This window comes from Metarhizium robertsii (genome assembly GCF_000187425.2).
Source record: "Metarhizium robertsii ARSEF 23 chromosome Unknown MAA_Scf_12, whole genome shotgun sequence".
NCBI lineage: Eukaryota > Fungi > Ascomycota > Sordariomycetes > Hypocreales > Clavicipitaceae > Metarhizium > Metarhizium robertsii.
The window spans coordinates 267,929-291,487 of NW_011942152.1; the positions used below are offsets into that span (position 1 = coordinate 267,929).

Genomic DNA, 23,559 nt, shown 5'->3' on the forward strand with positions numbered 1-23,559 from the left:
TTATATATTATTATATAGTTTTATATAATTAGATATTATCTACGTGTATTTAATATAAACCCCAGTTTACATTCTGCCTCTTAAAAGTTGTCCCTTTACAATCCATGTTGCCCTTGGCACCGACCCGGCCAGACGAGCCAAATCTCTTTATAGAATCGTTAATAATATCGATAATGTCCTGCCCACCAACGTGAAAGTCAATGTTGCCGTGCTTGCCGTTGCCCTGCACGCCAAATTTACACTCGCCATATTCCTCAATCTGATGCTGGCTCCCAATGGCATTCTCAATCTCGTGATCGGTAGGCTGAGGACGGGCCTGTATCTTCTCGACGAGCTTGAGGCAGTCGGAAACGGGAGGAGAGGCACCGCTTGTTTGGTCCACAAACGTCGAGTCGCCGCAGTAATCGTCATTCTTTGGCACGACGCAAGGATAGCCCGCTGCAGTGGTATCCGGTCCGTCGTCGCTGCCGATCCAAGCCTTGCGGGCCACGGCCGGGCTGCAGACGGGCATGCGGATATACCCAGGTGCCGTTATGTCCTGGCGGCCGAGGCTTTCCGCGTCCGCGAGCTTGCCAAGGTCCGGTGACGTGTTGGTGTTTTGATTACCGTTGCTTTTGTACGTTCTGACGGATCTATCAAGGGTCCAATGTTAGTCGCGTGAGTTTTACGCCTCGGCCCCCATCATTGAGTGCCCTAGGTATGCCGGAGCATTGTACAACTCTGGAGCGATACTAGAAGTGAGGTTTAGAGTAACATAAGGAGAAAGACATCAGGGCTCACCCAGTAATGAGATTAGACAGCGTAACCTGCCCAAACGATGATCCGTCGAGCCATTCTATGCCCGGCAGCGCAGAGAACGTATTGTCTTTGCACTGCTGAGGACCTCCGCCGATGGGCGTGAAGCAGTATTTCGCGCCGCCCTTGGGAGTAGCGAGATAGTACAGCTTGTCATCGACGCAGGCCCATGACTTGTGCATGGCGTCGGGCTTCATGTACCCGCCGATGGGGTCAATTGTGCCGCAGGCAAAGCCCGAGTCGATGATGAAAGGTGACATGCCCGAGACGGACCAAATCGCAGGTATGGCGTAAGCAAAGAAGGCCTTCCCAATCAACGTCTTCAGGGCAGCGTTGCCACCAGCCCCCGGCAGCTTGCTGTCCTTGCCGACAATGAGCTTGCCATCGGACAGGAGAGAGGTCAGCAGCTCGATACTTTCATCCGATCCGTCAAAAATCTTTTTCACCGTGCGCTCCGAGAGATCGGCCCAGGCGCTGAGAGCTTGGCCCATGTAGTGAGAAAACTCGGCTTGCTTTCCAGGCGTCCACGCATCACTAGGCGCAGCATTTACAAATTAGTCATGTTGACAAGTCGGACGCGGTCACGCTTGAATGAGGAGGGTGCTTAGAAATAAGGGCATGTGGTGAGGAACTTACTTCGATCCAGTGCTTAGCATGTCCTTGGCTATCGTTGTACTTTGCCCGATGAGCGTCATGGTGGTGTCCTTGAGATTGCCTGCCGCGGCGCCATTCTTTGCAAAGTACGACAGGCCTGATAAAACTGTAGAAGCAGTCACACCTTGTGATTAGATTCTGTTGACGCACGGTTGTCGAGCGACGGAAGGCACTTACAGGAATTGAAGAACGGCCCCGCGGCCATACTCACGCCCAGCGTAATGAGATCGATCAGGAGAAAAAGCCACTGGTTATCCGGAGGCGGAGGTACTGGCGCAAACTTGTTTTCAAAGTCGACAAGCGCATTGTCTATGTACGTGGCCGCCTCGGCAGTCAGGGCTTGCTGAAAGTCCGCATACATCTTCAAAACGCAACGCCGCATCCAGGATTAGCCAGTGAAACAACAGGGTCAACAAGTTTGAAGGACACGGTTCCCCGCTCTATGATGGATAATCAAACAATTGGACTGATGCTTACCCCGTGAATCGTGACAAAAGAGTTGAAAATCTCGTAGCCGGCCGGACCGGTACCTGATCCCACAAAGTCGGTGCATTCTTTGGTATTGTCGCAGTGACTAGAAGACTGCAGTGTCCCGCAGTCGACTCCCTGGGGACCATGTAGTATGTTGCTGACGGCCTCGGTAAACGTCTTGGTTGACTTTCCCCGGTAGTACGTCTTCCATATGTCTATCACGTCCTTCCACGCGTCGGCGGCGTCTAATCTGCTCCACCGTTCAGACGGCGTCAAGTTGTCGTTATCCACGACAGCTCGGTCCGTACAAGTCAAGCTGGTCCAGTTCCCATGCCGCTCCCCTTTCTGGTCTGGGTCTCGGCCAGCCTTGATATTCTCCCTGAAGATGGCCCAGCTGGGTGACGCAGAGTCTTGCGGGACATTGTGATAGTCCTCCAGGTCGATGGCCCAGTTGGTTGTCCCCCCCATGTTGAGCGTCTTGTATATCACCGTCCTCGTGCTCCGGACCTCGGGGCTCATGTAGCTAACCCACTGGATATCATCGTAGACAAGGATGTTGCTGTTGCTCGGCCCGTCGAGGAAGTTTTGGTTCACTCGGCTCGAGTCCTTGACAATCTCCTTGATTTCCGCATCGGCAATGTAGCCAGCCGTGTCTGTGCATCGGCCCTTTGCCGCATGAGAGTCGCGAGGACCCCCCGTGTAGAAGCAGTCCGGGCCGTAGCAGCCGGCTTGCGCCATGCCAAAGGACCGTCCGTAGCTCGTCACCCCAACCACAATCTTGCCCGAGGGGACGCCCGCCTTGGTGATCATGACGAGAGAGTTTATCGTCTCGGTCAGGTTGACACCGCTGCGTAGACACATGCCCGAGGGGCAGCCGACTTGCGACCACTGGTTCTGCGAGTCCCACTGGCCGTGAAGATCATAGGTCATGAAGACAATGTAGTCCACAATCAGGCTCATGGCCCGGATGGGGAAACCCTTCAGATACCAATACGACGCAGGTGCAGCAATGGAGACGGATTTGCCACCGAGCAAGTTCTTGAGAACCACCAAGAATTTAAAGTAGTCCATGCCCTCTTCCTTGGACCCAGGCGGAATGTCCGGAATGTCAGGGGCGGACGGATACTCCCAGTCAATGTCGACGCCGTCGAGGTCGTGCTTCTTGATAAAGTCGGCAATGTTGGTCGCCAGAGTCAAGCGGTTAGCGTCCTTGACTCCCTCGCGGAAGATGGTATACGTTTCCGGGCTCGTCGAGAAGTCCCAGCCGCCAAACGACAAGATCCGCTTTGCCCCCTGAAGCCGCTTGAAGTTTTCAAACTCGTACGTCGTCTCGGCATTTCCGGTGTGAACCTGATAGTCGTGCGTGATCATGCCAAAGGCAAAGTGTACATGTGTGTACTGAGAGCCGTCGATTTGCAGGGCGTCCTGATAGAGGCACTGGCGGCTGCTGAAGCTATAGCCTTCAAAGTAGCCAATCTTTCGGAACACGGCCGGTGCATCGCCGCGGACAATGGTGGTGCCGCAGTTTGAAATGCAGCCGTTTGTGCCGGGCTCGGCGGTTCCCGGGGCCCCCGTGCTCGTATCTACACAAAACTCCGTTGTGGTGCCGCACTTTGTTGATAGTCAAGTCAGCGCAACGTTACTTCGTCCCTTTGTGAGCAGGACATCTTACCTGGCCCCAGACATCGCAGCAGGCGTTTAAAGGACAAGGATTGAGCTGAGAAATGTCGGCTCCGGCGGCTGCCGGTTGAGTCCCCGGGACTTGCGGGCCACAGACGGCGTTGGTCACAGGCGCCGGCATTGGTGGTGTTCCCGAGCTCAAGCATATGCGGATTTCATCCCAGATGTTTTGGCATCCATTCCAGCCCCATGTTTTCTTATTATACCTTTCGAGGTCCTTGATGGTGATGCTGTTGGCGGCGGCGATGCTTGAGCAGCTGTCGCCGGTGTGAACCGTGTATACGTGGCATGAGCCGTCTGCGCCGGGTTTCGGCGTGAAGTCGGGTAGGGATCCGGACGAGCAGCAGGCGTGCTGTCCTGGCATAAGAGAAGCACAAAAGTTGGAGCCTGGGTTGTATTCCATGAAATTTGCTCCGGATATGCCGCATCTCTGAGCCAGAGCTGCGCAACTATCACCGCCCTGTACCTGGACCGTCCTACAATCAGCACGAGCTGAGAAGGGAGAGATTCGGGACTTGAAATCCTCTGTGGAGTTGGTCTCTCGATTCCTGGAGAATGTAGTGTTCATTGCTGACGAAGGCGGAGTGATAAAATAGGCTGGGCCGGTGAAATTGCTGGATTCATTGAAGGACAGACAGTCGGCCCTCGCCCAGGCTTTGATAGCATTCTGAATAGGATTAAAGGTGCCGTTGCTAGTGGCCATGACTCCGAATATGTGGTCTCTGCCACGATCCGGAGCGCACATTTGCATGGCAACATATGGAGTTTGGAGTTTGGAAGAGTAGACCTTGTCCTCTAATGCTTGAAGCGCAAATGAACTGATGCCCTCATTCTGCAGCCCCTTCCCAATGTAGATGCCAATGGCCGTCTGGCCTATCTGGGCAAATGAGAAAGTCGTTTCGTTCGTAGATCCGTGCCCATTGGAGAGGTATTGACGTAATTGCTTGATCAAAACGACGACGGCCCCAACCGAGGACCGTCCCGTAACGTCATCGGCCTGCCATCCAATTTCATATGTGGCATTGCGTAAGAGCTTTACCGGTAGTTTTGCCGCGGTCCCGGGCAGATTGTCCCAGTCTGAACCATACGAGGCACAAGAATAGATGCGATGAAGCGACTTTGCGTCGTCAACGTTGTCGTGGATGTTGAACTCGTAGAACAAGGTCTCTTGACACGACTGGAATTGGCCAAAGTTGTGATAAACTGACCAGTTGGAGGAACTCGACCCGGAAACAACGCAACGCTCTGGACAGGCATCTCTGCTAGAGTAGCCTGGGCTGGCAGGTTGTCTGAAGGCTGCTTGGGCAGAAGCTATAGCAAGGTTGGTAGAGAGCAAGTGGCCGATGGCTGTAAGCAGCGCCACCGACATGAACCAAGACGCGGCCATCGATTCTGAGATTCCTACTGTACCATGTAAAAACAGACCAATCTCAGATACTCTGTTCCCGACATCCACACGTCCCAGAGTCGCCCTTTTGTGCCCCATGGACAACCAACTCATCAGACAGCGCCAAGACTTTGTATACCCAACACAGGCACACAGTATGGAATCTTTGTCTTGTGTCCCGTCTGCGGAGATGTCTGTGATGGATACCTAATTTCTTACCGCTTCTAGTGTAACTCATCCTCGAGACGACGTGAAACTATCTCTCGTCGGGCTGTTACGCGGGCACGACAGCTTCCCGTCCGGGCCCATCTAACTTTGCCCACTGTCTATCTTTTTTAAGTGTTGCGAAAACCCCTATGCAGCTGAGTATTATCATGGGTCCCAATATGTAAGCTTACTTTATTGGATGCACTCAACCAGTTTGGCTCGTTTCGTTACGAATGTATTTGCCGCCCCGTTCCCTACCAGGACAATTATTCCGCTATTTATGGACAGACTAATGCTGTAATTATATGTTCTTATTGTAAATCCGGTCAAATCCGTAAGCTCATTATACTAAATTGGCGAGTCCTGCCAGCGCCAACACCAGCCACGATATTTGCCCCCATGAATATGGCAAGATCTGCGTGCCCGCGCTCTGACCTTGCGGCTTAGGCGGACAGGTGACATTTGGGTTGAGGCCCTTCATGCACGCGTTTGATTCGATGTCATACAAGATGCTTGATGCTGTGGTGGCGTTGACCTTGGCCAAGCAAGGGTTTGGCTTCGGGGCTTCTGGCGCCAGAATCGGGCAAACGTCATGGTCCACGGATTGTCTATTGAACCACGACACTTCCTTCACCTCAGTAATGTTGAAAGCGACTCCAGTTGTCTTGTCGCATACACCGTCTTTGGAAGCAGCGACGAGATCGGGCTGCTGGGCACCATGTTTGGTAGAGAAGTGGACGAGATTCCGCTTGTAGTTCAGATCGAGTTTCAGCGGACCAGGTGCCCGGCCCGTATCGGTACAGTTTGCTGAATAAACTCCCCACCACATTGCCCAGCTCCCCTCGGTGTTGTTGAGCCGAGTAGTCCAGTCGTAGACAAAATGCAAAGTGCTGGCGTTGGTGGAGTAGTTGGCATGATTCAGGAAAATGATGCCCTGTTGAATGGTTGTATTCCACGACGGAGTGTGGAAGATATCAAAGTCAATCTGTAGGAATAGCGGGCGACTAGCAGGAAAGTTCTGAACGGCAAAGACCAACGGCATCAACGCGGCTGGTGCATATGTGTCGTTGTGAGGGAAGACCAAGTCCACCTCGACCGTCTCGGGTTTTGAGGCATCCGCGGCTACAGAGAGACAGCAGGCCAGAAACAGAAAACGCCGGACCATGTGGCTCAGTATCTGGCCGAAAACGGCCATTGTGAACAGAGAGAGGAGACCAAAGTCCGTGGGCGAGCGCGGCAGGTTGGACGCAGGAGCAGGAGTCGAGCATGGGGCTGTGGCTCGTGAGCGACTTGCGTAGTATTTATTGGCACCGGGGCATACGGAAAACTGAAATGGGATGTTTTTTCGGCCTCCAGCGTCCTGACGGTCATGTGCCCGTCATCCGTCAGAACCAACACGGCTGGGAGTGTGACCATTCGGCTGCAGCCGAGTAGCATCGCGAACCAACCGGCCAACCATAGACCAAGTTCGGAAATTGCCCTCGTGCCAAAATCTGGGACATCAGGCCGCTCGGCCTTGATGAATGGGAATTAACCCCACAAACATGCATGGCGTGGATCGACTCCATGCAAGGACCGGGATGACGGCCGGGTGGCCTTTATTCCTAAAGTGCATGTAGGCAACCAAAAAGCAGTGCGTTGCGAATGCTTGCATACTGTCTGGTAGTATCAATAGTTTCCCGAGTAGAAGAGTCAGTTTCTGCAAACAATCCCACATGTGCCTGTTGACGAAAGCATATGTATAACCTGGGTTGCCGTCAACGTGCCATTCACGGCCAACTATCTCACATGCCCCTACCAGCGCCTTGACTCTTGACGCTCGTTGTTTTGAAGCCATGCATCTCAAGTCGCTTTTCGTCAAGGCCTGTCTCCCATGGCTGCTTTGCGCCAGTGAGCTGCGTCCGCGAGGCGTTGTCTGCAGCTTCTCTACCCCTGCCAGCAATGGAGATACTTGCGACTCCTTCTGCAAGAGCTGGGGCCTCGACATGGCCAAATTAAAGTCGTTGAACCCAGGGATCCAGTGCCCCGACCTCGTGGTTGGCCAAAACTACTGTGTTATAGGCAGCGTGTCGACAGAACCAGACACCACGACCCAATCCTCCACCTCGGGCAGGACAACCACAACCAAATCGACGTCGACACTGACCACTTCGTCGTCTCAAAACTCCCCTACGCAGCCTGGATTGGCGCCTAACTGCGACAAGTTTTATCGTGTGTCAGAGGGCGACCAGTGCGATAGTATCGAGGCTAAATTTGGCCTCAGCTCGGCTCAGTTTTATGCTTGGAACCCTTCCGTCAACACCCGTAGGTCATTTATTCTCACCGTATGAAGCAAAAGATGTAATGGTATCCAAAGTAGCCTAACAGACCTGTGATAGAATGTACCAACCTCTGGCTCGGCTACTATTATTGCGTTGGTGTTCCTGGTGCGGTCACGACGCCACCGACACCAACACCCACGAAGCCGGCAAATGGGTAAGCTACATCGAGACCTCAAACTATCCATCCGCAAAAGATGGGACCGTGGCATACCAGCGCTAACACAAACTATCTTAGCATTGAGACTCCTCAGCCCACGCAGCCAAACATGGTCTCTTATTGTAGTCGATTCAAGTGGGTGAACAGCGGCGATACATGTGCCAACATTGCGGCCCAGAACGACATTTCTCTAGCTGATTTCATGAAATGGAATCCAGATGTGGGCAATAACTGCCAGGGGCTGTGGGCAAATGCATACGCCTGCGTCGGGGTGGTGGGCTTCACCCTTTCCACCTACTACTATATCGATTGTACTGGTGACGTACACAATACCCAAAGCGTTCAGATGCACGAGGATGGTGCGTGTATCAACACGGACTGCCGGGTAGGGTCTGTCAAGGCGATCCCACAGGGTATCTGCCCAGACGGCCAAATACAAATCAGTTACTGGGAGCAGCCGGGCTGCACTGGCAAGTGGTTCGGCTATGGATATACCAGCAGAGACACATGTCGTAAGATGTGGACCGAAGGCTGGAAGTTCAAGTCGCTACATGTAAGGTGTGCCAGCGAAAAGGACGACTGTGTGAGCAAAGGCACCTGTACGTTTGACCCGGAGCCAGCCAATAATGTATGCTAGACCAGGAGACAGATAGAATCTCCAGAAAGAATAGAGAAAGGACTATCCGTCATCGCATGTCTCGATCAGCAAGAGTAGTCCGCCTGACTTACTTCTCTCGTTTATGAATCTGGAAACTTTGCCACAATTACCACCAACTATCACTTGTATATATGGCTGTGACAAGGGCTAGGAGCTAGGAGCAATTACTCAATTCATCTAATAAAAGTCTTTGGTATCAAAGGTCCTTGGTTTTCCCCAAGGCCTTGAGGGACCAAAGAGGTCTATTTATACAAGAAATCGGCGAGGTTCTTCTGCCCTAATCCCGTGACCGTAGCCCCCGTGTCGCCGTGTGACAATGGCTGAGGCTATCGCGAGATGGCTTAAGCTAGCGGGCCGCGATGAATCATCAATTATATTAGTGTGTCTGACGCGTCATAATACGTCGACGGTAGACGGTCTATTCTTTTAGTCTCTTACTATTCTTGGCTTAGTATAGCCTAATACCTTACTACTAGATATTATGCTTATATGATACTTATATTATGCTTGTATTATTACTCGTCTTGAGATGGAAATAACAAATAACTCAATAAACAACTTGATAACTTATATATAATAAGTTGGTGTTTGAAGGTGACAATTCTTGCAAGTGGCAGTATATAAGCCAGCGGAGACAGAGATGGAGCGTTTTCCGTTTTAATCCTAATTACACCAAAATCTGGTTCTTCGACAAGATTCATCGTCCAAAACCGAGGCCTGTCGCTTCTTTTACTGATCCGCTTTGGGATCGTACACGGCAGAGCTGCCCATGCGGAGGAGAAAGTACTTGGTATAAGCAGCAGCAGTCGCCGCTGCATAGTCATGCCACTCGTCATTCTTATGCGAGTCCGCGTAATCGCATATTCCTCGAACAATCAAGCAGTGTTCGGTTGTCATGACGCCAGCGCCTTCCATTTCAAAGCATAAAGCGCCGGTTTGAGCACGAATGCGATCCCGCATCACTGCATCCCTTATAACCTGGTTCCCAGAGGCAATGCGACCGTAATGTATACGAGGCCCGGACTCCTGAGTTGCTCTGGAAAAGTATGAGCCCTTGCAGTTTCTACATGTCTCTTGGCCATCTTCATGTATAGCATGAGGTTCAAACAGCTTATCGTGGTCTTGCTCAGGTTTTTTATAGGCATCCGACCTTCTGGACATGAATTCTATACAAGTTTCCATGAAAACTTGACAGCCGTCTCGCTCAGACTCAACGAGACTGATTACAGTCCGTAGCTCAGTGGCCGTGGGCTTCACGATTCCTGTGCTTAGAAACTTGGTGTCCTTTTGCATCGCTTTGCCCATATCGTGCTGAATGACACTGGTGCCGACCACAACATCACCCAGTCGAATATTATGCTTTTCTGAAGGTATTCCTCCTCCAATTCCAACGACGAAATACCATTTCAGATTAGTAAAACTTTTCCCCATGTCTGAGGCGACTTTGGAAGCGGCATTCGTACCGTAATCTTCATATGGAAGACAAGCAGCAACTATGTTCTGACCTCCTAAGCAGCCAAGGACATATGTATTCATGTCTTTGTGTCGCCTTGGTAGATCTTGATGATGGCTGTCGAGTAGGGTCCTCACGGCCTTCAACTCCTTGGGCAAGGCACAAATTATTCCTATCCTATAGTGCTCGTGTTGAAGAGCATGAATACCGGAACTGGAGCTCGTGGGTGAATGACCTTGTGACTCAGGTTCGGTGGGCAAACGAACACTCGAGCCAATCCCGCTATCTGCAGGGTCATCATCCGACTCTTCACCCGATAATGGAGGCTCTCCCTTGTCAGGGTCTCCGATATCTTTCCATATATAGTTAATGTGTGCATTGTGACCAAATACCACAGCGCCAATCTTGTTCAGCGGAAAGGGGGTGCTTCTTCACAGTGTCTCCCTCATACGTGATGGCCATAGAACTTGAGCAAGCTCGCGATGCTTCACCGTGCCGTCGCTGTCGGCGCTGCACGAACATCTCGTGGCGATCTTGGATGGATACCACACAATTGACCCTATCAGTAGGGGGGGATTCGCTCTTGGATCCCCCAGGCGGCTCATAATCCTACTCAGATCCTCCATACTAGCAGCCAGATAATACTTGTTTAATGGTAACGTCTTCCAGTACTTGCACCTGCCAGGGTCTGGGACGGGGTCAAGTAAAGCACCAAAGTTTCTGCCAAACACTGTGACGGCCTTAAGAGCTCGGATAAAATCCACCCATCCCTTGCCGATTGTTTTCAACTTTGCGAGACACGGATAGATGGGATTTTCGTTGTTTGTTGCAATGTCTTTGAAGTCCCAGCCCTCAAGGTCTTTCCGCGGAGAAGATTTGAGCCGCTCTCCTGTTATACTTCTTTGGTAATCAATGAGTTTTTCAAGGGTCCCATACAAATCATTGACCCGATCACGAATTCGGTACTTGATGCTTGCGTTTGATTCGTCCTTCTCATCTTCCTCGTAAAGTTCCATGTCAAGGTTCGACGCATTCAGAAGAACCTCAAGCGCTGCGGAAACGGTATAAGGGTTCTTTGCTTCCCTAAACTTGTCAGACTGGAAGAGGAATCCAAATGATAAATCATCGGATTTGTTAAACTCAAGAGATGCACGCAGGAGATGGAGCAGTGCATTCACTCCATTCACCAGCCACCCACGTTTGCACTCCACGTCCCAAAGCACCACGTACTCCTTGGACAGAGCATATAGCTTTTTCCTGTACGTATCGCCAGAGACTTGTAGTGACACATCTCTTTTCCCCAGGGCTGCTGCATGATCAGATTTAATCAATCGGCCTGGGGTTACCACCTTGCCACTCAAGTTGCAATTCTCATGAAGGCATTTCAACCAGGAACTTTCAATCACATAATTTGCATCGGCAGCTCCTAAAACACATCAACACCGGCTAATAAGCTACACTGTCGCATGGAACTCTTACCTGTAAGATATCTCACACTCGAGGACCAACCAAGAATATGACGATTTGTTTCCAAATCAAACAGATTAGTTTCTTCAATGTGAGGGCCATTGTTGTCGAGATATGAGATGCGATTTCCATTCTTTTTGAAGAGCAAGTGCCACACAAGGATATTGTCAGAATGCCGCGTTGGAACCAGCATGATCGAAAAGCCCTTGATGAATATCTTGTTGTTGAAGAGCTGGATATGACGTGTTCCTGCCAAGTGCGCCATGGTATCTAGACGGATTTCAAGCCCCATGTTGGATAGTGGCCTCCGCGGAATAGGATAGCCTTTCACTATGACTGGATTTCGGAATAAGTCATGCCAGCACTGGCCATTCGGTATTTCGCCAGTGCCATCGACGGCGTCGAGGTTAAAATTGATATTGCAGAAAAATTCTGATCTTTGGGTCACCCCATTGAGTGGACTCGTCCACATTCTGCTCACAAATGCATTGACGACAGCAATTCCTGTCTGGTAGGGGGATGAACGGAGAGCCGAACCGAGCCAAGCGAGCTGCTCTCCAATCTCTGCAATGGATTCTGCTATCCCGGCGACTCCAAGCTTAAAACACGGCCCTAGAGACCAGACTATTAATTGTGTACCATCTGGTAGATAATCTTGAGCTAGGGTTAGCATACCAAAAACTCAGGTTTATATGTTGGTTACGCACAGAACGATCGTCCAGGGCAAGTATCCTGCATCGCAGCCTTCACGGCATGTAAAAGGTGAATGCCAGATGATGGCCACGTTTGACCTAGATACTCTGTCGTCGTTGCTGCTTGAGCATCTGTTTCCGAGCCAATAATTGTAATAGCCCGTTCCAGTGTTCTCTCGGGGCTATCCAAGTAGTCTTGTTCTTGTAGAAATTCACACAGGTCCCAGTCTGCAGTAAAGGTCAAATAATGCGTTTGTGGTATTGCTTCTCTGCTGATTCTCTTGGCTCTGGGCAGGAGTTGTAAAATTGTGTTCCTGATATTAGTCTGCACATTTCCAGCATCATCCATGTACAGGGCTCCCTGGATGCGCTCCAAAAGCCATTTGTACTCGGGGAGTTTCGATATAAAATCCTTGTAAACAGAAAGCTCTGGCAGAGAATCAGCGGCTGGGTCGGCTTCGTCAAGATCCTCGTAATAGATATAATCGCTTATATCTTCCGAGATCTCATTAGGAGCAATATTCAGATCTTCTAATGTATCTGTGTGCTGACGCCAATGCCTGACAAGATCTCCCGGATCTATTCTTGTAACATTATTCCCGAGAACATCGGAGCGGAGGTTATTCTCCTCATTATACCTATCCCTCATGGCCTTGGTAATTTCACTATGTGTTGTAAAATTAGAGCCTGGGCAACGATACATTGGTGGATAAACCCTACCCACCTTCTGTGCCTTCGCACAAATACCATCACGTCTCTATATATCTGCGTTGAACCACCAGATCCAACCTTTATAGCAAACGTCTTTAGAAGTTGAGGAAGCAATTTTTCTATTCTGTCTAGGCCGTCCTCATCGGGCTTCTCCGTAAAGGCCTTGTTAAACAAGTCGTCCGCAAGCCAAAAGATATTTGCGTTCTTCTTAGATAGCGGAACATCAGGATCTGCTGTGTATATCGAGTCTGCATCGTCCGAAAATTGAGCTTCATAACCAAATTCTCCAGTACATGAAACACCTTCGACCTGTTCTGAGTTAGTACTGTAGTTTGATCGTGCCCCATTGCTGGATCCTCGTGAATTAGAGTCCTCGTCATTGTTGAAAGGCCGCCACTGCTCAAACTCTTGATCTCCTTCTCTACCATCACGCTGGTGGCCTAGTCCTGACTGACCAGACAATATTGTTAGTTCCAGGGTCGCTGGTTCAGTAGGCTCAGTACTGCAGTATGGTGAGTTTTGGCTTGATCCGCCGTGGGAAAAATCGGAAGACGTTCTTTTCCCGGAGCCGACGACGGATTCGAACCACGGCGTGCGACTTAAGGGAATGTCATACAATTGTGTCGTGTATAAAGTGCGGTTTTTCGCAGCTGTTGTAATCGTCTCCGCAAGCGTAGCATCGACTTCTGCACGAGACACCGATGGATCGTTGTTAAAGGGGAGAAAAGACCTCTTGACATAATCACGCACTGGTTCAGGCCAGTTTGTCTCAGGCTCCGACTGCTGTGCTTGGGCGGGGGCTACAAATGGAGGAATTGTTGGAAAATGGTGCAGGTTAAAGCCGTGACAAACTTGGGCAGGGATAAAGGCAGAGTTACTCCCAGTGCAACTTGGAACAGATCCAAATGCCGGAGCCGAGGGTGCAACAGGAGGCGGAGAAACGGCTCGGTCTTGGGCTGACGGCTCTTGAGACATTGACGGGTGGTTGCGTTCGTGGCCCTCCCAGGGACTGCGCCTGATTGTGTCTGCCCCTGGGGAGCCTCTATCTCCGGGGGCACGGTTCTCCTGATTCCATTGAGCCTCTTCAGATCGAGTTCGAGGATATCGGTCGCCGTAACGATCATCACTCTCTCTTTCTAGTACCCCACTCCTGAAGCCACCATTGTGTTCAAAAGTCTGCATTACAAACGGCGGCTCATAGTCTAACGGGAGTGGTTGGGGAGAATTTATACGTAAGGCGTCGGGCAGCCTATAGTTGAGCGGGGTACCTTGAGGAGGATTTGAACGTAACCCCGGGGATATATCATGAGGTCCGGGGCCATCTGATAAAAGCTCATCTCTGTCTCTGTCGTAAAAACACTGTGAGGGTGTTCGACTCCGTCTTCCTCTAGGCGGTGAGCGACGAGAGCTAAAGTCTCGCGACTTTCTCCAATCTCGATCTCTGTTTTCGTCTCTAGACGGCCAAGCCCTGCCGCTGCCTGTGTCTTGTCCCCAACCGTCAAACCCACCCACGCTGAAAGCGCTCAGGGGGTAGATGTTGTCTTGACCGTCATAAGGGGGTTCTGTCTGCAATAAATACTCGAAGCCATCACGGTTTAGTAGGTTTTCCGATGAGTTAGATGTGCCTTCTGTAATCGAGTGACAGGGATCGTGTTCTCCGAATTGAGAAGGCCTGTCCCTGCGCGATATATCGTTAGCATATCACATTCGGCCCTAGAGTGGCTTCAATGTTTTTGTGGCCGTCGAGGCGCAATGTCAACATCAGAGCCTGGGGTCTTGGCCAATGCGCCCGAAGCCAGTAAAGTAAAAACACATACATGGATCGCGTACACGGGCAGAGAGCCCGGGGTTCTAGCCGCAGGCGATTACAACCACGTCCAGATGCAAAGGCGGTGGTGGCTACTCAGGATCAATTGATCTGTGATGCCGTCGGAAATTGCGAATTGCGGATGGAGATTTGGCAGACGCAAGGTGAGTCGAGGCCGTGGAATAAGTAGTAAAATAGCCAATAATGGTCTCTGACTTGTTTTGAAGAATCACTGATGTTTCCAATGGCCGACGCGGCGCGACGAGCGGAAAATGTTCATCAGGCATCCGTGCAGGAAGATGGATGAAGAGCTGAAGGCCTCACGTTGGGCAGAAAGCAGGCTTGGTATCGATACTGCCAGGCCGAATCAGTCTCACGGTATGGCCCTGCGGGTACCTAGGGTATTGGCTCGCTTCTTTCGTGTCACCCCAACGACTTCAGCCGTTCAAACTTCACATAGCCACAGTCTAGGAGTTTCGTTTCTTGTTTTGACGCGGCTACATCGCCGTGTGTCTGATACACCGGGTTTATCGTAGTTCGCGATGATTATCTAGACGTTTCTTCCATGAATCAACCTACCTTTATCGTGTAAGGCGTCAGCATCGCATGGCATATCGAGGTTGGGGCATTTAAGACGTCTGGTGATATTAGGTGCAGGTGCTCATCTGATAGCAGCCCCACTTAATATAGCGGTTAGGATGGATCAGGGTTAGGGTTAACTAACGGATATGGAAAGTAGAGGTAGTAGTATCAGATCATAGATGAGTCTGGTATCGTTTTATCGACAGCCACTGGCATATCCTTGTGCAACAAACATTGAATGGTATGGCGTTAATTTTCTATTGCTGGAAGATGCTGTGGCCGGCCGTGGCGATCAATCGAGTGTTACACGGAAAAGGCCCAGCAGATCGCGAAGCCCAACAAAGGGCTTCGCCGATACAGGACTTATTAGTTACACAGCTAGAACACGTGCCCGGGCAAGGACCCTAGGCCCGGGCGTTCCTTTGATGTATATAAGGCGGTCACCCTTCTCTTCCTACCTTACAGGAACTCAGGACCTTTGACATCCTACGAGATTATTATTGAATTGAGCCCTTTATCGCTCCAAGCCTTCATAATTGAACCCTTGTCACATCGAGCCTGTCATGGTCCGAGTTTGAGACGGACATGGCCAACATTGGGTACCAGGTACCCCGCCATGGTGGCTCAGCGCGGAGATTCGAATACCGCAAGGAACAAATGAGCAGCGGTGTAGAAAATGTCAATCCTGGGACTATGGTATTTCACGAGCCACACTGCAGACGTGGAAAAGTACCACGCCATGTTGCCCAGTCATTGTGGCTACGAAGACTTGAGAAACGGTTCCAATTACAGCTATGAAACGAATACCAGCAGTAAGTCGAGTCATGTTGATACTATTACGTGGCTGAGAACCTTGGAGAACTAACATGAATGGTAGGGACTTTTCTGCTCAGTTCAAGAACAAGAATGATGGCGTTGCTGGAACAACATGAAGCATCGTTCATAATGGGTCTCTTGATGCGGCATGGCCGGACAGGCTAAGGAACCTATTCCAACAAAGACAAAGACAAGAATTCCAGTGGCTGGAGTACATCAGACGAAGGGCAAAGAGCATATTAATGGATTTATTAGTGTCTCGGTATAATTTCATAAACAGTAAGTTATATTAAGTGATATGAGCAGCAAAGACGGCCATGACACCGGCGTCTTGGAGGAAGCTAGCTAAGCTAACTTGTGACAGATCTCGACGGCATTCGACTTGGGCGATGGCAATGCCAAAGGCTTTCACGGACTATTGTGTGCTCTGAACTTGAAACTGGGCCGCTTCAAGAGCTGTGACAGCCGTCACGAAGGCCAAAGCGTCACCAGCTGATGGCCTCCCAAGTGTGAAAGTTATGGTACGGGCGCTCGGATACCTTGGACACGACACATGGCAACCCGTGGGGTTATAAGCGCATTCGAAGCGCCAGAATGGAGAGATGCGGCATTGCGGTTAATTTTGGATCATTGGACGGGGTTATTAAGGCTAATTGTACATATCTGTTGGGTCGAGTCAAATTTGAGGATTATCGTCAGGGGTCCCAAGGGGGCAGGGGCCTCCAACCGGCTACATGTATAAAAGGGCACGGGGTCATATGAGCAGGAATTTTTCATCATCGACAATAAAAAGCTATCAACTCAGGCCCTAAAAAGCCTCCCAAATTTCGTCATCTTCCACTACGCAAAATTGCTGATGTAAACTCAACAGTATCTCTGCAAGTGCCTAGGAGCTTGTAGAGCACATGATACAGGGGCAAATGCCAATCAGATAATAGCAGATAACCGGTATATCAAGCTTGATATAAATATCCAGATAAACGATGTATTCATTTTAACATGACTACAGGACGGATTAGTTGACTCGACTCGACTCGTGATTGACGATGCTGGGGGCACTGGGGCCCCACAAGGGAGGTGGCACTTGTACAAAAAAAGATCAATGATCGATTCATGCTTGCTCAGTGGATATCCACAAGCATTTGATATTACCTATTAGGATCGCCTCGACATCTCTGATTGGCCAGAACCGGCTTGCAAGTGTGCTTCGGATTTACAATTTGGTTTGTCATCTCCGACAGTTACACAGGACTTTTATCATTTACGCTACTACTCCGTATTATGCGGGGGCATATTCGGCGACCGATACTTGCCGGCCTGATCTCGGTGGAACTCTCGGAGATGGAATCTAAAAAAAAATACAAATCCGAAGCGCACACTTCTCTCCTGGAGCGTTTTTTTGAGCTACTTATATCCACTCAGAGGTTGACATAAACTTAATAGGTAGATACATATGTAGTACTTGTCCTTGTAGAGTGGCACCCCTTGATACCTGGATGTCCATCTAGGGCGCGCCTTTTCCATGCAGAGTCTTGTGCGCACAGGCGAGTAGATCAGGCGCAAATGCGCAACTTTATTTGCCGTGGGCTGAGCTAGCCGTAGCGATATCCGGCAGATTGGACTCGGTAGTCTTGTTCCCACCAGACGTTATCTCACTCCACATAATCCACAATATCGTGTCAATCTCTTTAGTACACCCGCATCATTGGCTCGAAAATGCCCGACTGTCCTCGCGATACTTTTGGCATTTAGAGGCCCATGGGATGTCAATTCGTTAGTGCCATCAGCAGCACAGCACTTGTGACGTTGTCATCTGCCATCTCCTTCCCTGTATACCCGGCACGGCCTTGTCTTGGTTCCAGTGGACCCATTCTCTCGTGGTCCTTGGTTCTATTTTCACCATCTTGGTAGACATTCTGTCATTCTTAACATCTTAAAACCCAGCTCGTGGAGCCGAAAGAATGTCAGAATTGATTTCTAGGCGCCAGCCATTCACGCCTTGGGTAAGCTTACGAGTATAGCGCAAAGCGTAATCGTCTGCATTGTGCTTCACGAACGGCCCTTCTTCGTCTCGAACCCGAAACCGCTGTCCCAGGAGCACTCGGCCAATTAGCCTGGGGTAGCAGATCAATGGAGGTGCAGGGAGCTAGCTACCTCGAGCTAGCATACAATGATTGTCCAAGACAGATATGCGACACTAGACTATGATGCCATCCTGGGAATGATGCTGTGACCAATGCACCGCCAGTGATTGTTTATACTTGTCTTGGCCCCAAAGCTCGAACAAGTATAAGTTGACTACGACTAGGCGTAAAGATAAGCAGTACTTACCCAAGGCTAGTCGGTACATTGCAACGGCACTGTAAATATACACAGAGCGCCGGCGTGTAAACTCTTTCATCATCTCAACCCTGCTATTCCACCTCATCACCCCGGCAGCTGGAGTTCTCTCTGTCAATATCTCTTTGATCTAAAGGCAGAGCAATAACCTTCCTTTCTTTGCTGAAAACCGCAACACATATCACCAGACCGGGCGTTTACAAAGCCGCAATGGAGGAAGTAGACGCAGCCGAGCTCAAGCCCAACCATGCTGACAATGACGTTGCAGCTACAGAAGACCTCACCCCAGAAGAGGATAAGAGACTCCTCCGCAGGATCGACTTGTAGTATGTCCCTAATTATTCGTTGCCGCGAAACACCCATCTGCATTTCGACAGCTAACATGACTGAATAGTCTGTTGCCCATCATGGCGGCTTCGTACATGTTCCAGTTCCTAGGCACATCGGCCATCGGATTCACAGCCATCCTTGGACTCCGCGAGGATCTGCGCCTGACCGGCACAGACTTTTCATGGGCAAACAGCACATACTACTTTGGCTTCCTCATCGCAGCATACCCGGCCAGTATGATCATGGTGCGCTGGAGAGTCGGCAAGATGATTGCCGTGGCAGTGTAAGTCGTAAAACGCCCTCCTGCAACTTGAGCACACTGCTAACAAGCACCCGGTCCAGCGTTCTTTGGGGCGCGGTGCTGATGCTGACAGCCGTAACCACCAAGGCCGCCGACCTGCTCGCCCTCCGCTTCTTCCTGGGCGTTTGCGAATCTCCCATTGCTCCCGGTCTCACCGCCATTGTGGCAATGTGGTATAAGCGCTCCGAGCAGCCGCTCCGGCACGCGGCATGGTTCACGGGCAACACCATCGCAGGTATAGCCGGCGGTCTGGCTTCCTACGGCATCGGGCACATGGATAGCATTGCGCCTTGGAAGGTAGAGTTCGCTGTCTGCATATTGCGTCTTTCATGTGTCTGACGGTTTTGTTTGGCACAGGCTGTGTTTTTCATCTTTGGCGGCAGCACTGTGGCGTGGTCGATTTGCCTCTTCTTCCTGCTTCCCGACGTTCCCATGACAGCTTGTTTCATGAGCAAGCAGGATCGTAGCAAGGCCATACAGCGAGTAAAAGAGAATATGACGGGTATTAAAAGCTCGCAGTTCAAGTGGAAACAGTGCCGCGAGGCTGCTCTCGACGCCAAGACCTGGTTCATTGTCGTCATTCAGCTGTGCGGAAACATTCCGAGCGGTGGTGTGCATAGCGTACGAATCCTGCCCAACAGACACTTCTGAATTGAAACAGGAACTGACAAAGGGTGCAGTTTGGGGTCATCATCATCCATGGGCTGGGCTTCGACACGTTCCCGACTCTGCTCCTTCAAACCGCCAGCTATGTAGTCTCCTTTGCCCTCGTGCTCCTGGCCACTGCGGGCTCTACGTATCTCCGCAATACCAGAACCTACTTCATGGCGTGGAACTTTTGTGTCGCAATTGCTGGCTGTGTTATCATCCGGCAGTGCTCGGTTGAGCAGAAGTGGGCGCGCTACGCAGGCTTCTGCCTTGTCTTTGCTTATGTGGCAAACTTTCCTCTTCTAATGTCCATGGCGTCGGGCAACTTTGGGGGCTTTACCAAGAAAATGACGGTTAATGCATTTGTAAGGGCTGCTCATCTTGCTTTCACGGCTGACTTGTGGTGTGCTCGGCTAACTTGCTTTTGGACTGGACAGTCATTCATCGCTTACTGCACGGGCAACATCATTGGCCCGCAGTTATTTTTCGCCAAGGAGGCGCCGACGTATAGTTCGGGACTTTTGGCAATGTTGATATGCTTTGGCATTGGTCTCGTGTCTTGCATCGCCTTCCGGTTCCATCTCATGTGGGAGAACCGGCGTCGGGACCAGGCTTGTGACGTGTCGGGGAGAATTGAAATGGAAAACGCCGACTTGATGGACAGGACAGACAAGGATATCTCACAATTCAGATATGTCTACTGAGTAGCGGGTGTGAGGTAGAGTGTGGTTCCACGGTTGTGTTGATGGACGCAGGCATCGTGCGGTTGTTGGTTCAACCCGTCAAAGCGTCCAGTAATAAGGCCAGCATTATAGACGAATGACGTGATGTTCCTCGCTCCTATTTGTGACATGACTGCCCTCGCCGAGTCACCCGCTTCACTGCGCAGCGTTTCCATGTGCAAGTGTGGCCTCTCTGGTGATGTGACGTCCGATGTTGATGGTGGACACGCATGATAACCATTGACTCCACCTTCCAAGAAGGGAACGGACACGAAACCATACGTGCTACCTTGTACACCCGACTACATCTCCTCTCCGTAACCTGCTCATGCAAAGCTCGAATGCCTGCCACCGGAATCGCTTGCAAGAAGCTACCTAAATACTGAGGTTAAGAGGTGTCATGATTGGTGAACAAGGTAGAAGCCCGAGTGAGGCGATACCTGCCTTGGAGTCCCAACGAGACTGTTGTGCCCAGAGACTCCATGTGTCTCTAAATGTCAATCGGCGCCTAAACATGTCTCTGCAATGTCTGCCATGTGCATCCAAGTACGTAGGGCCACTGTGGATGTGTAGACAAGGGTCCAGATGTCTGGTCTGGTCCGTTTGGTTCACGTGGCAGGGATCAACTCACGAGTGTCAAAAGGGACCGAACGCAAGTTATACCAGTGGCGCATGTGTGTGCATGTGTGTCGGCCGCATGGCAAGCAAATGGGCGTCCAGATGAAGCGATCCGCCGATGTGCACATACACCCACTGTAGATGCATTGACTGCCTGACTGAGACGTGCAGGGCATCGCGCCGACGGCCCCCAAGATTTGTGCACATATGTGCACGTGGTTTACGATCGTGATTCGTCAGAGCCGCAGGTCCCCACATGTCGTCGCAGCCTTAAACGTATCCTGCCCCCACGACACTGGAGGCAAGTCCTAATCCAAAAATAAGTCCAACTTGTGTGCACATACAATTTACATAAATGGCATTCTCCCCTCGGCGCGACGCTTCTCGACGACTATGTTGCCCACATCATATGCATTTCTTTACTCCAGGATACGCAGGACTCTTTCACTACTACGAACCGTAAGTGAGCACTCCATTGGGGCCGCAATTGGCCAATACCCCAAGCACGCCCAATTGTGCCGGGTATTGTATCTATTCATACAAACCGATCCATACCTAAACTAATAAGACTCTTAGCTCATATCCGTCTATCAACCGTGCAAGGCACTACCCCTTGTCATTACCGCTCCGACCTTTCACCCGGTCCAGACAACAGTCACGAGACAATTGCGTCGAAATGGTCGCAACCGCAGGCTGCGGCCGGACCAGTGCTCGGACACCGCGGCAAGAGCGTCAACCAAATTCGCATCGACAAAGTTGAGGCGGACAGAGTGAGGCAGGCAGGCAGAGTGAGGCGTGCAGAGTGAAGCGGACAGAGTGAAGCGGACAAAGTGAAGCGGACAAAGCGAGGCGGACACACATGTGGGCACGTCACGCACGCTGCCAGCCTCGCTTTCTGTGCCGTCCTGATCATCGCCTCGGCTGCCTTTGACGCCTTTGCGGCCCAGCGAACGACGTGTTCGACCCGTGCCCGCGGATGCAGGGTGTCGCACTTCTCGAAACCAAAGTTTGCCGTTGAGCCATGTTCACATTGGCCACCATGTCGACGCCGGTCCGGCAGATTTTCACAGCTAATGAGCACGAAATAGTCCGCCTATTGTCGAGCGAAACAGCCATATTTCACTACTGCAGAAGTGGAATCTCATCCATGGCAAAAGTAAACGCCGTGCGGATTCTGTTCTTCCTGGCTCGGCAAACTCACTGGATCTACGACGAAGTCTGTACTTCGGCCCTTGTGTTCCCGTGTTGCAAGCCACGCATCCTTCGCCGCAAATGTGAGCATGCATTGCGTCTGGAAGGCATCCAGCTGACAGTCTTGTCTGGTCTGAATGTGTTGGAACAGCTCTCAGGGGTTTTTGGTACTGGGCAAATGCACGAGGCGCTTGCTGTGCTCAATTAGTCCCATGTGGATATGTGCAGCAAGTCTCTGGTCATGCATCTGTCTACGCTCCCCAGCATCACTTTCTCGAGGCCATCTGAGCAGATAGCCATGCACAGACTGGCTATGTACTGTTACCGGTATCCTCCAAGTAACCCGTCTACCAGTTCTCACCACCCTGACGACACCAAACCCCATTGTCACCCTACCCGCTCTGTACCTCCCTTCAAGGTCCAGAACAGCTGCCTGTCAGCACAAGTCTATACCCCGTAGTTGGTGCCGCTGTAAGATTGGCTCCTCTGAGGCTGTCGATTGTTGGCAAGGCGTGGAAGCTGTCGCGTGGTTGGTTGCTATCGATGGACGTAGTCTGCCTTCCGGTTTGCAGCTTGGCATTGGGAGTTGTTCTAGTCAGTTGTAACTAAGTCGTGATTTTCGTGACGTTTAGCTCCTTGCCATTTTGCCAAACTCGCTCAGTATATGCACTTACAAGAGTCTTTCTTGCGAAATCACCAGATCCTCGACCCCGTGACCTTTGCGTGTCCTGTCCGTCGTATCTCCTAACCAAAGAAATGCCTTCTGCTGGAGCGGTTTATAACGGGTAACGTGACGACTGTTGGCAAGCCTCAACGAACAGTCCCTGCTGACCCTGTCGCTTTAGATCGGCGCCCCCAAAGCCAGATCACGCTTATACGAATCACGGAATTGCAAACGGCGAACAAGATCTCGGCAACGACCGTCTCACCTTGTTCTTTGAACGAGACCCGTACTCGAATCCGAGCGGGCCTGCTTCTCGCGAAGCTCGGGTTGCCGCCCAGCTCAAAGCAGTTTCGGAGGCTTTTCAGCCTACCCAGTAATGTTTGGGACAGTTATTCAGGCGCGACTTTAAGAACTTGCTGCTGAGGGATTGGAAACGTGTCTGCTCAAGAGGGGGAATTTGGTGTTCAGCCCTTGGTTCGGCTTTTACTTGCATGTCGCGCAGAGTCGCAGGGCCTGCAACGACGCATCAAGAGATCTAGCCGATACAGCAGCTTAAAGTCGACGGAATTGGAAGAATTTGACAAGACTATTGTATTCTGGGAGGTGCTGTTCAGACAAGGTACTCTCATCGGCTGTGCTTGTCCGTTCCAACTCAACTCGATACGCCAAACCGTTGACACTGATGTGTGCTCCCCGATGTCCTTTCGTCTTACCCAGGCAGTGTCTTTTGACATCATTTGGCTAAACCACGCATGTGAATGATACATCACCCATTCTGTTCGACTACACCACACTCACACTTTTGAGGGCGATATTAGCCGTCGTGGCCTGCGGCGATCTCGGCTATATCTTGCGCGTCAGATATACCATAGAATAGAGCCCAAAGC

The 23,559-nt window shown here is 51.0% G+C and overlaps 5 protein-coding genes across 5 annotated transcripts; 2 read left to right on the forward strand and 3 right to left on the reverse strand.

The window, feature by feature from the left end:
• Window positions 1-49: 49 nt before the first annotated feature.
• MAA_00157 (chitinase) lies at window positions 50-4,969 on the reverse strand (the record flags this gene model as incomplete). The annotated part of the gene is made up of 6 exons (XM_007818155.2): window positions 50-632; window positions 781-1,329; window positions 1,432-1,555; window positions 1,627-1,810; window positions 1,927-3,531; window positions 3,593-4,969. The coding sequence occupies 6 exons, from the start codon at window positions 4,967-4,969 to the stop codon at window positions 50-52; spliced, it is 4,422 nt and encodes a 1,473-aa protein (XP_007816346.2).
• A 568-nt stretch (window positions 4,970-5,537) lies between these two features.
• Window positions 5,538-6,389, reverse strand: MAA_00158 (chitinase; the record flags this gene model as incomplete). Its single annotated transcript, XM_007818156.1, has 1 exon — window positions 5,538-6,389. One exon carries the CDS (start codon window positions 6,387-6,389, stop codon window positions 5,538-5,540), a length of 852 nt encoding a protein of 283 aa, XP_007816347.1.
• A 640-nt stretch (window positions 6,390-7,029) lies between these two features.
• Window positions 7,030-8,309, forward strand: MAA_00159 (LysM domain protein; the record flags this gene model as incomplete). The annotated part of the gene is made up of 3 exons (XM_007818157.1): window positions 7,030-7,498; window positions 7,573-7,669; window positions 7,751-8,309. The coding sequence occupies 3 exons, from the start codon at window positions 7,030-7,032 to the stop codon at window positions 8,307-8,309; spliced, it is 1,125 nt and encodes a 374-aa protein (XP_007816348.1).
• Window positions 8,310-9,059: 750 nt separating this feature from the next.
• On the reverse strand, window positions 9,060-13,835 carry MAA_00160 (Pfs domain protein; the record flags this gene model as incomplete). Its single annotated transcript, XM_007818158.2, has 5 exons — window positions 9,060-10,135; window positions 10,235-11,209; window positions 11,263-11,904; window positions 11,958-12,607; window positions 12,667-13,835. The coding sequence occupies 5 exons, from the start codon at window positions 13,833-13,835 to the stop codon at window positions 9,060-9,062; spliced, it is 4,512 nt and encodes a 1,503-aa protein (XP_007816349.2).
• Window positions 13,836-18,408: 4,573 nt separating this feature from the next.
• MAA_00161 (Major facilitator superfamily transporter) lies at window positions 18,409-20,181 on the forward strand (the record flags this gene model as incomplete). The annotated part of the gene is made up of 5 exons (XM_007818159.1): window positions 18,409-18,524; window positions 18,593-18,811; window positions 18,859-19,126; window positions 19,187-19,450; window positions 19,510-20,181. The coding sequence occupies 5 exons, from the start codon at window positions 18,409-18,411 to the stop codon at window positions 20,179-20,181; spliced, it is 1,539 nt and encodes a 512-aa protein (XP_007816350.1).
• Between the last annotated feature and the right edge of the window lie 3,378 nt (window positions 20,182-23,559).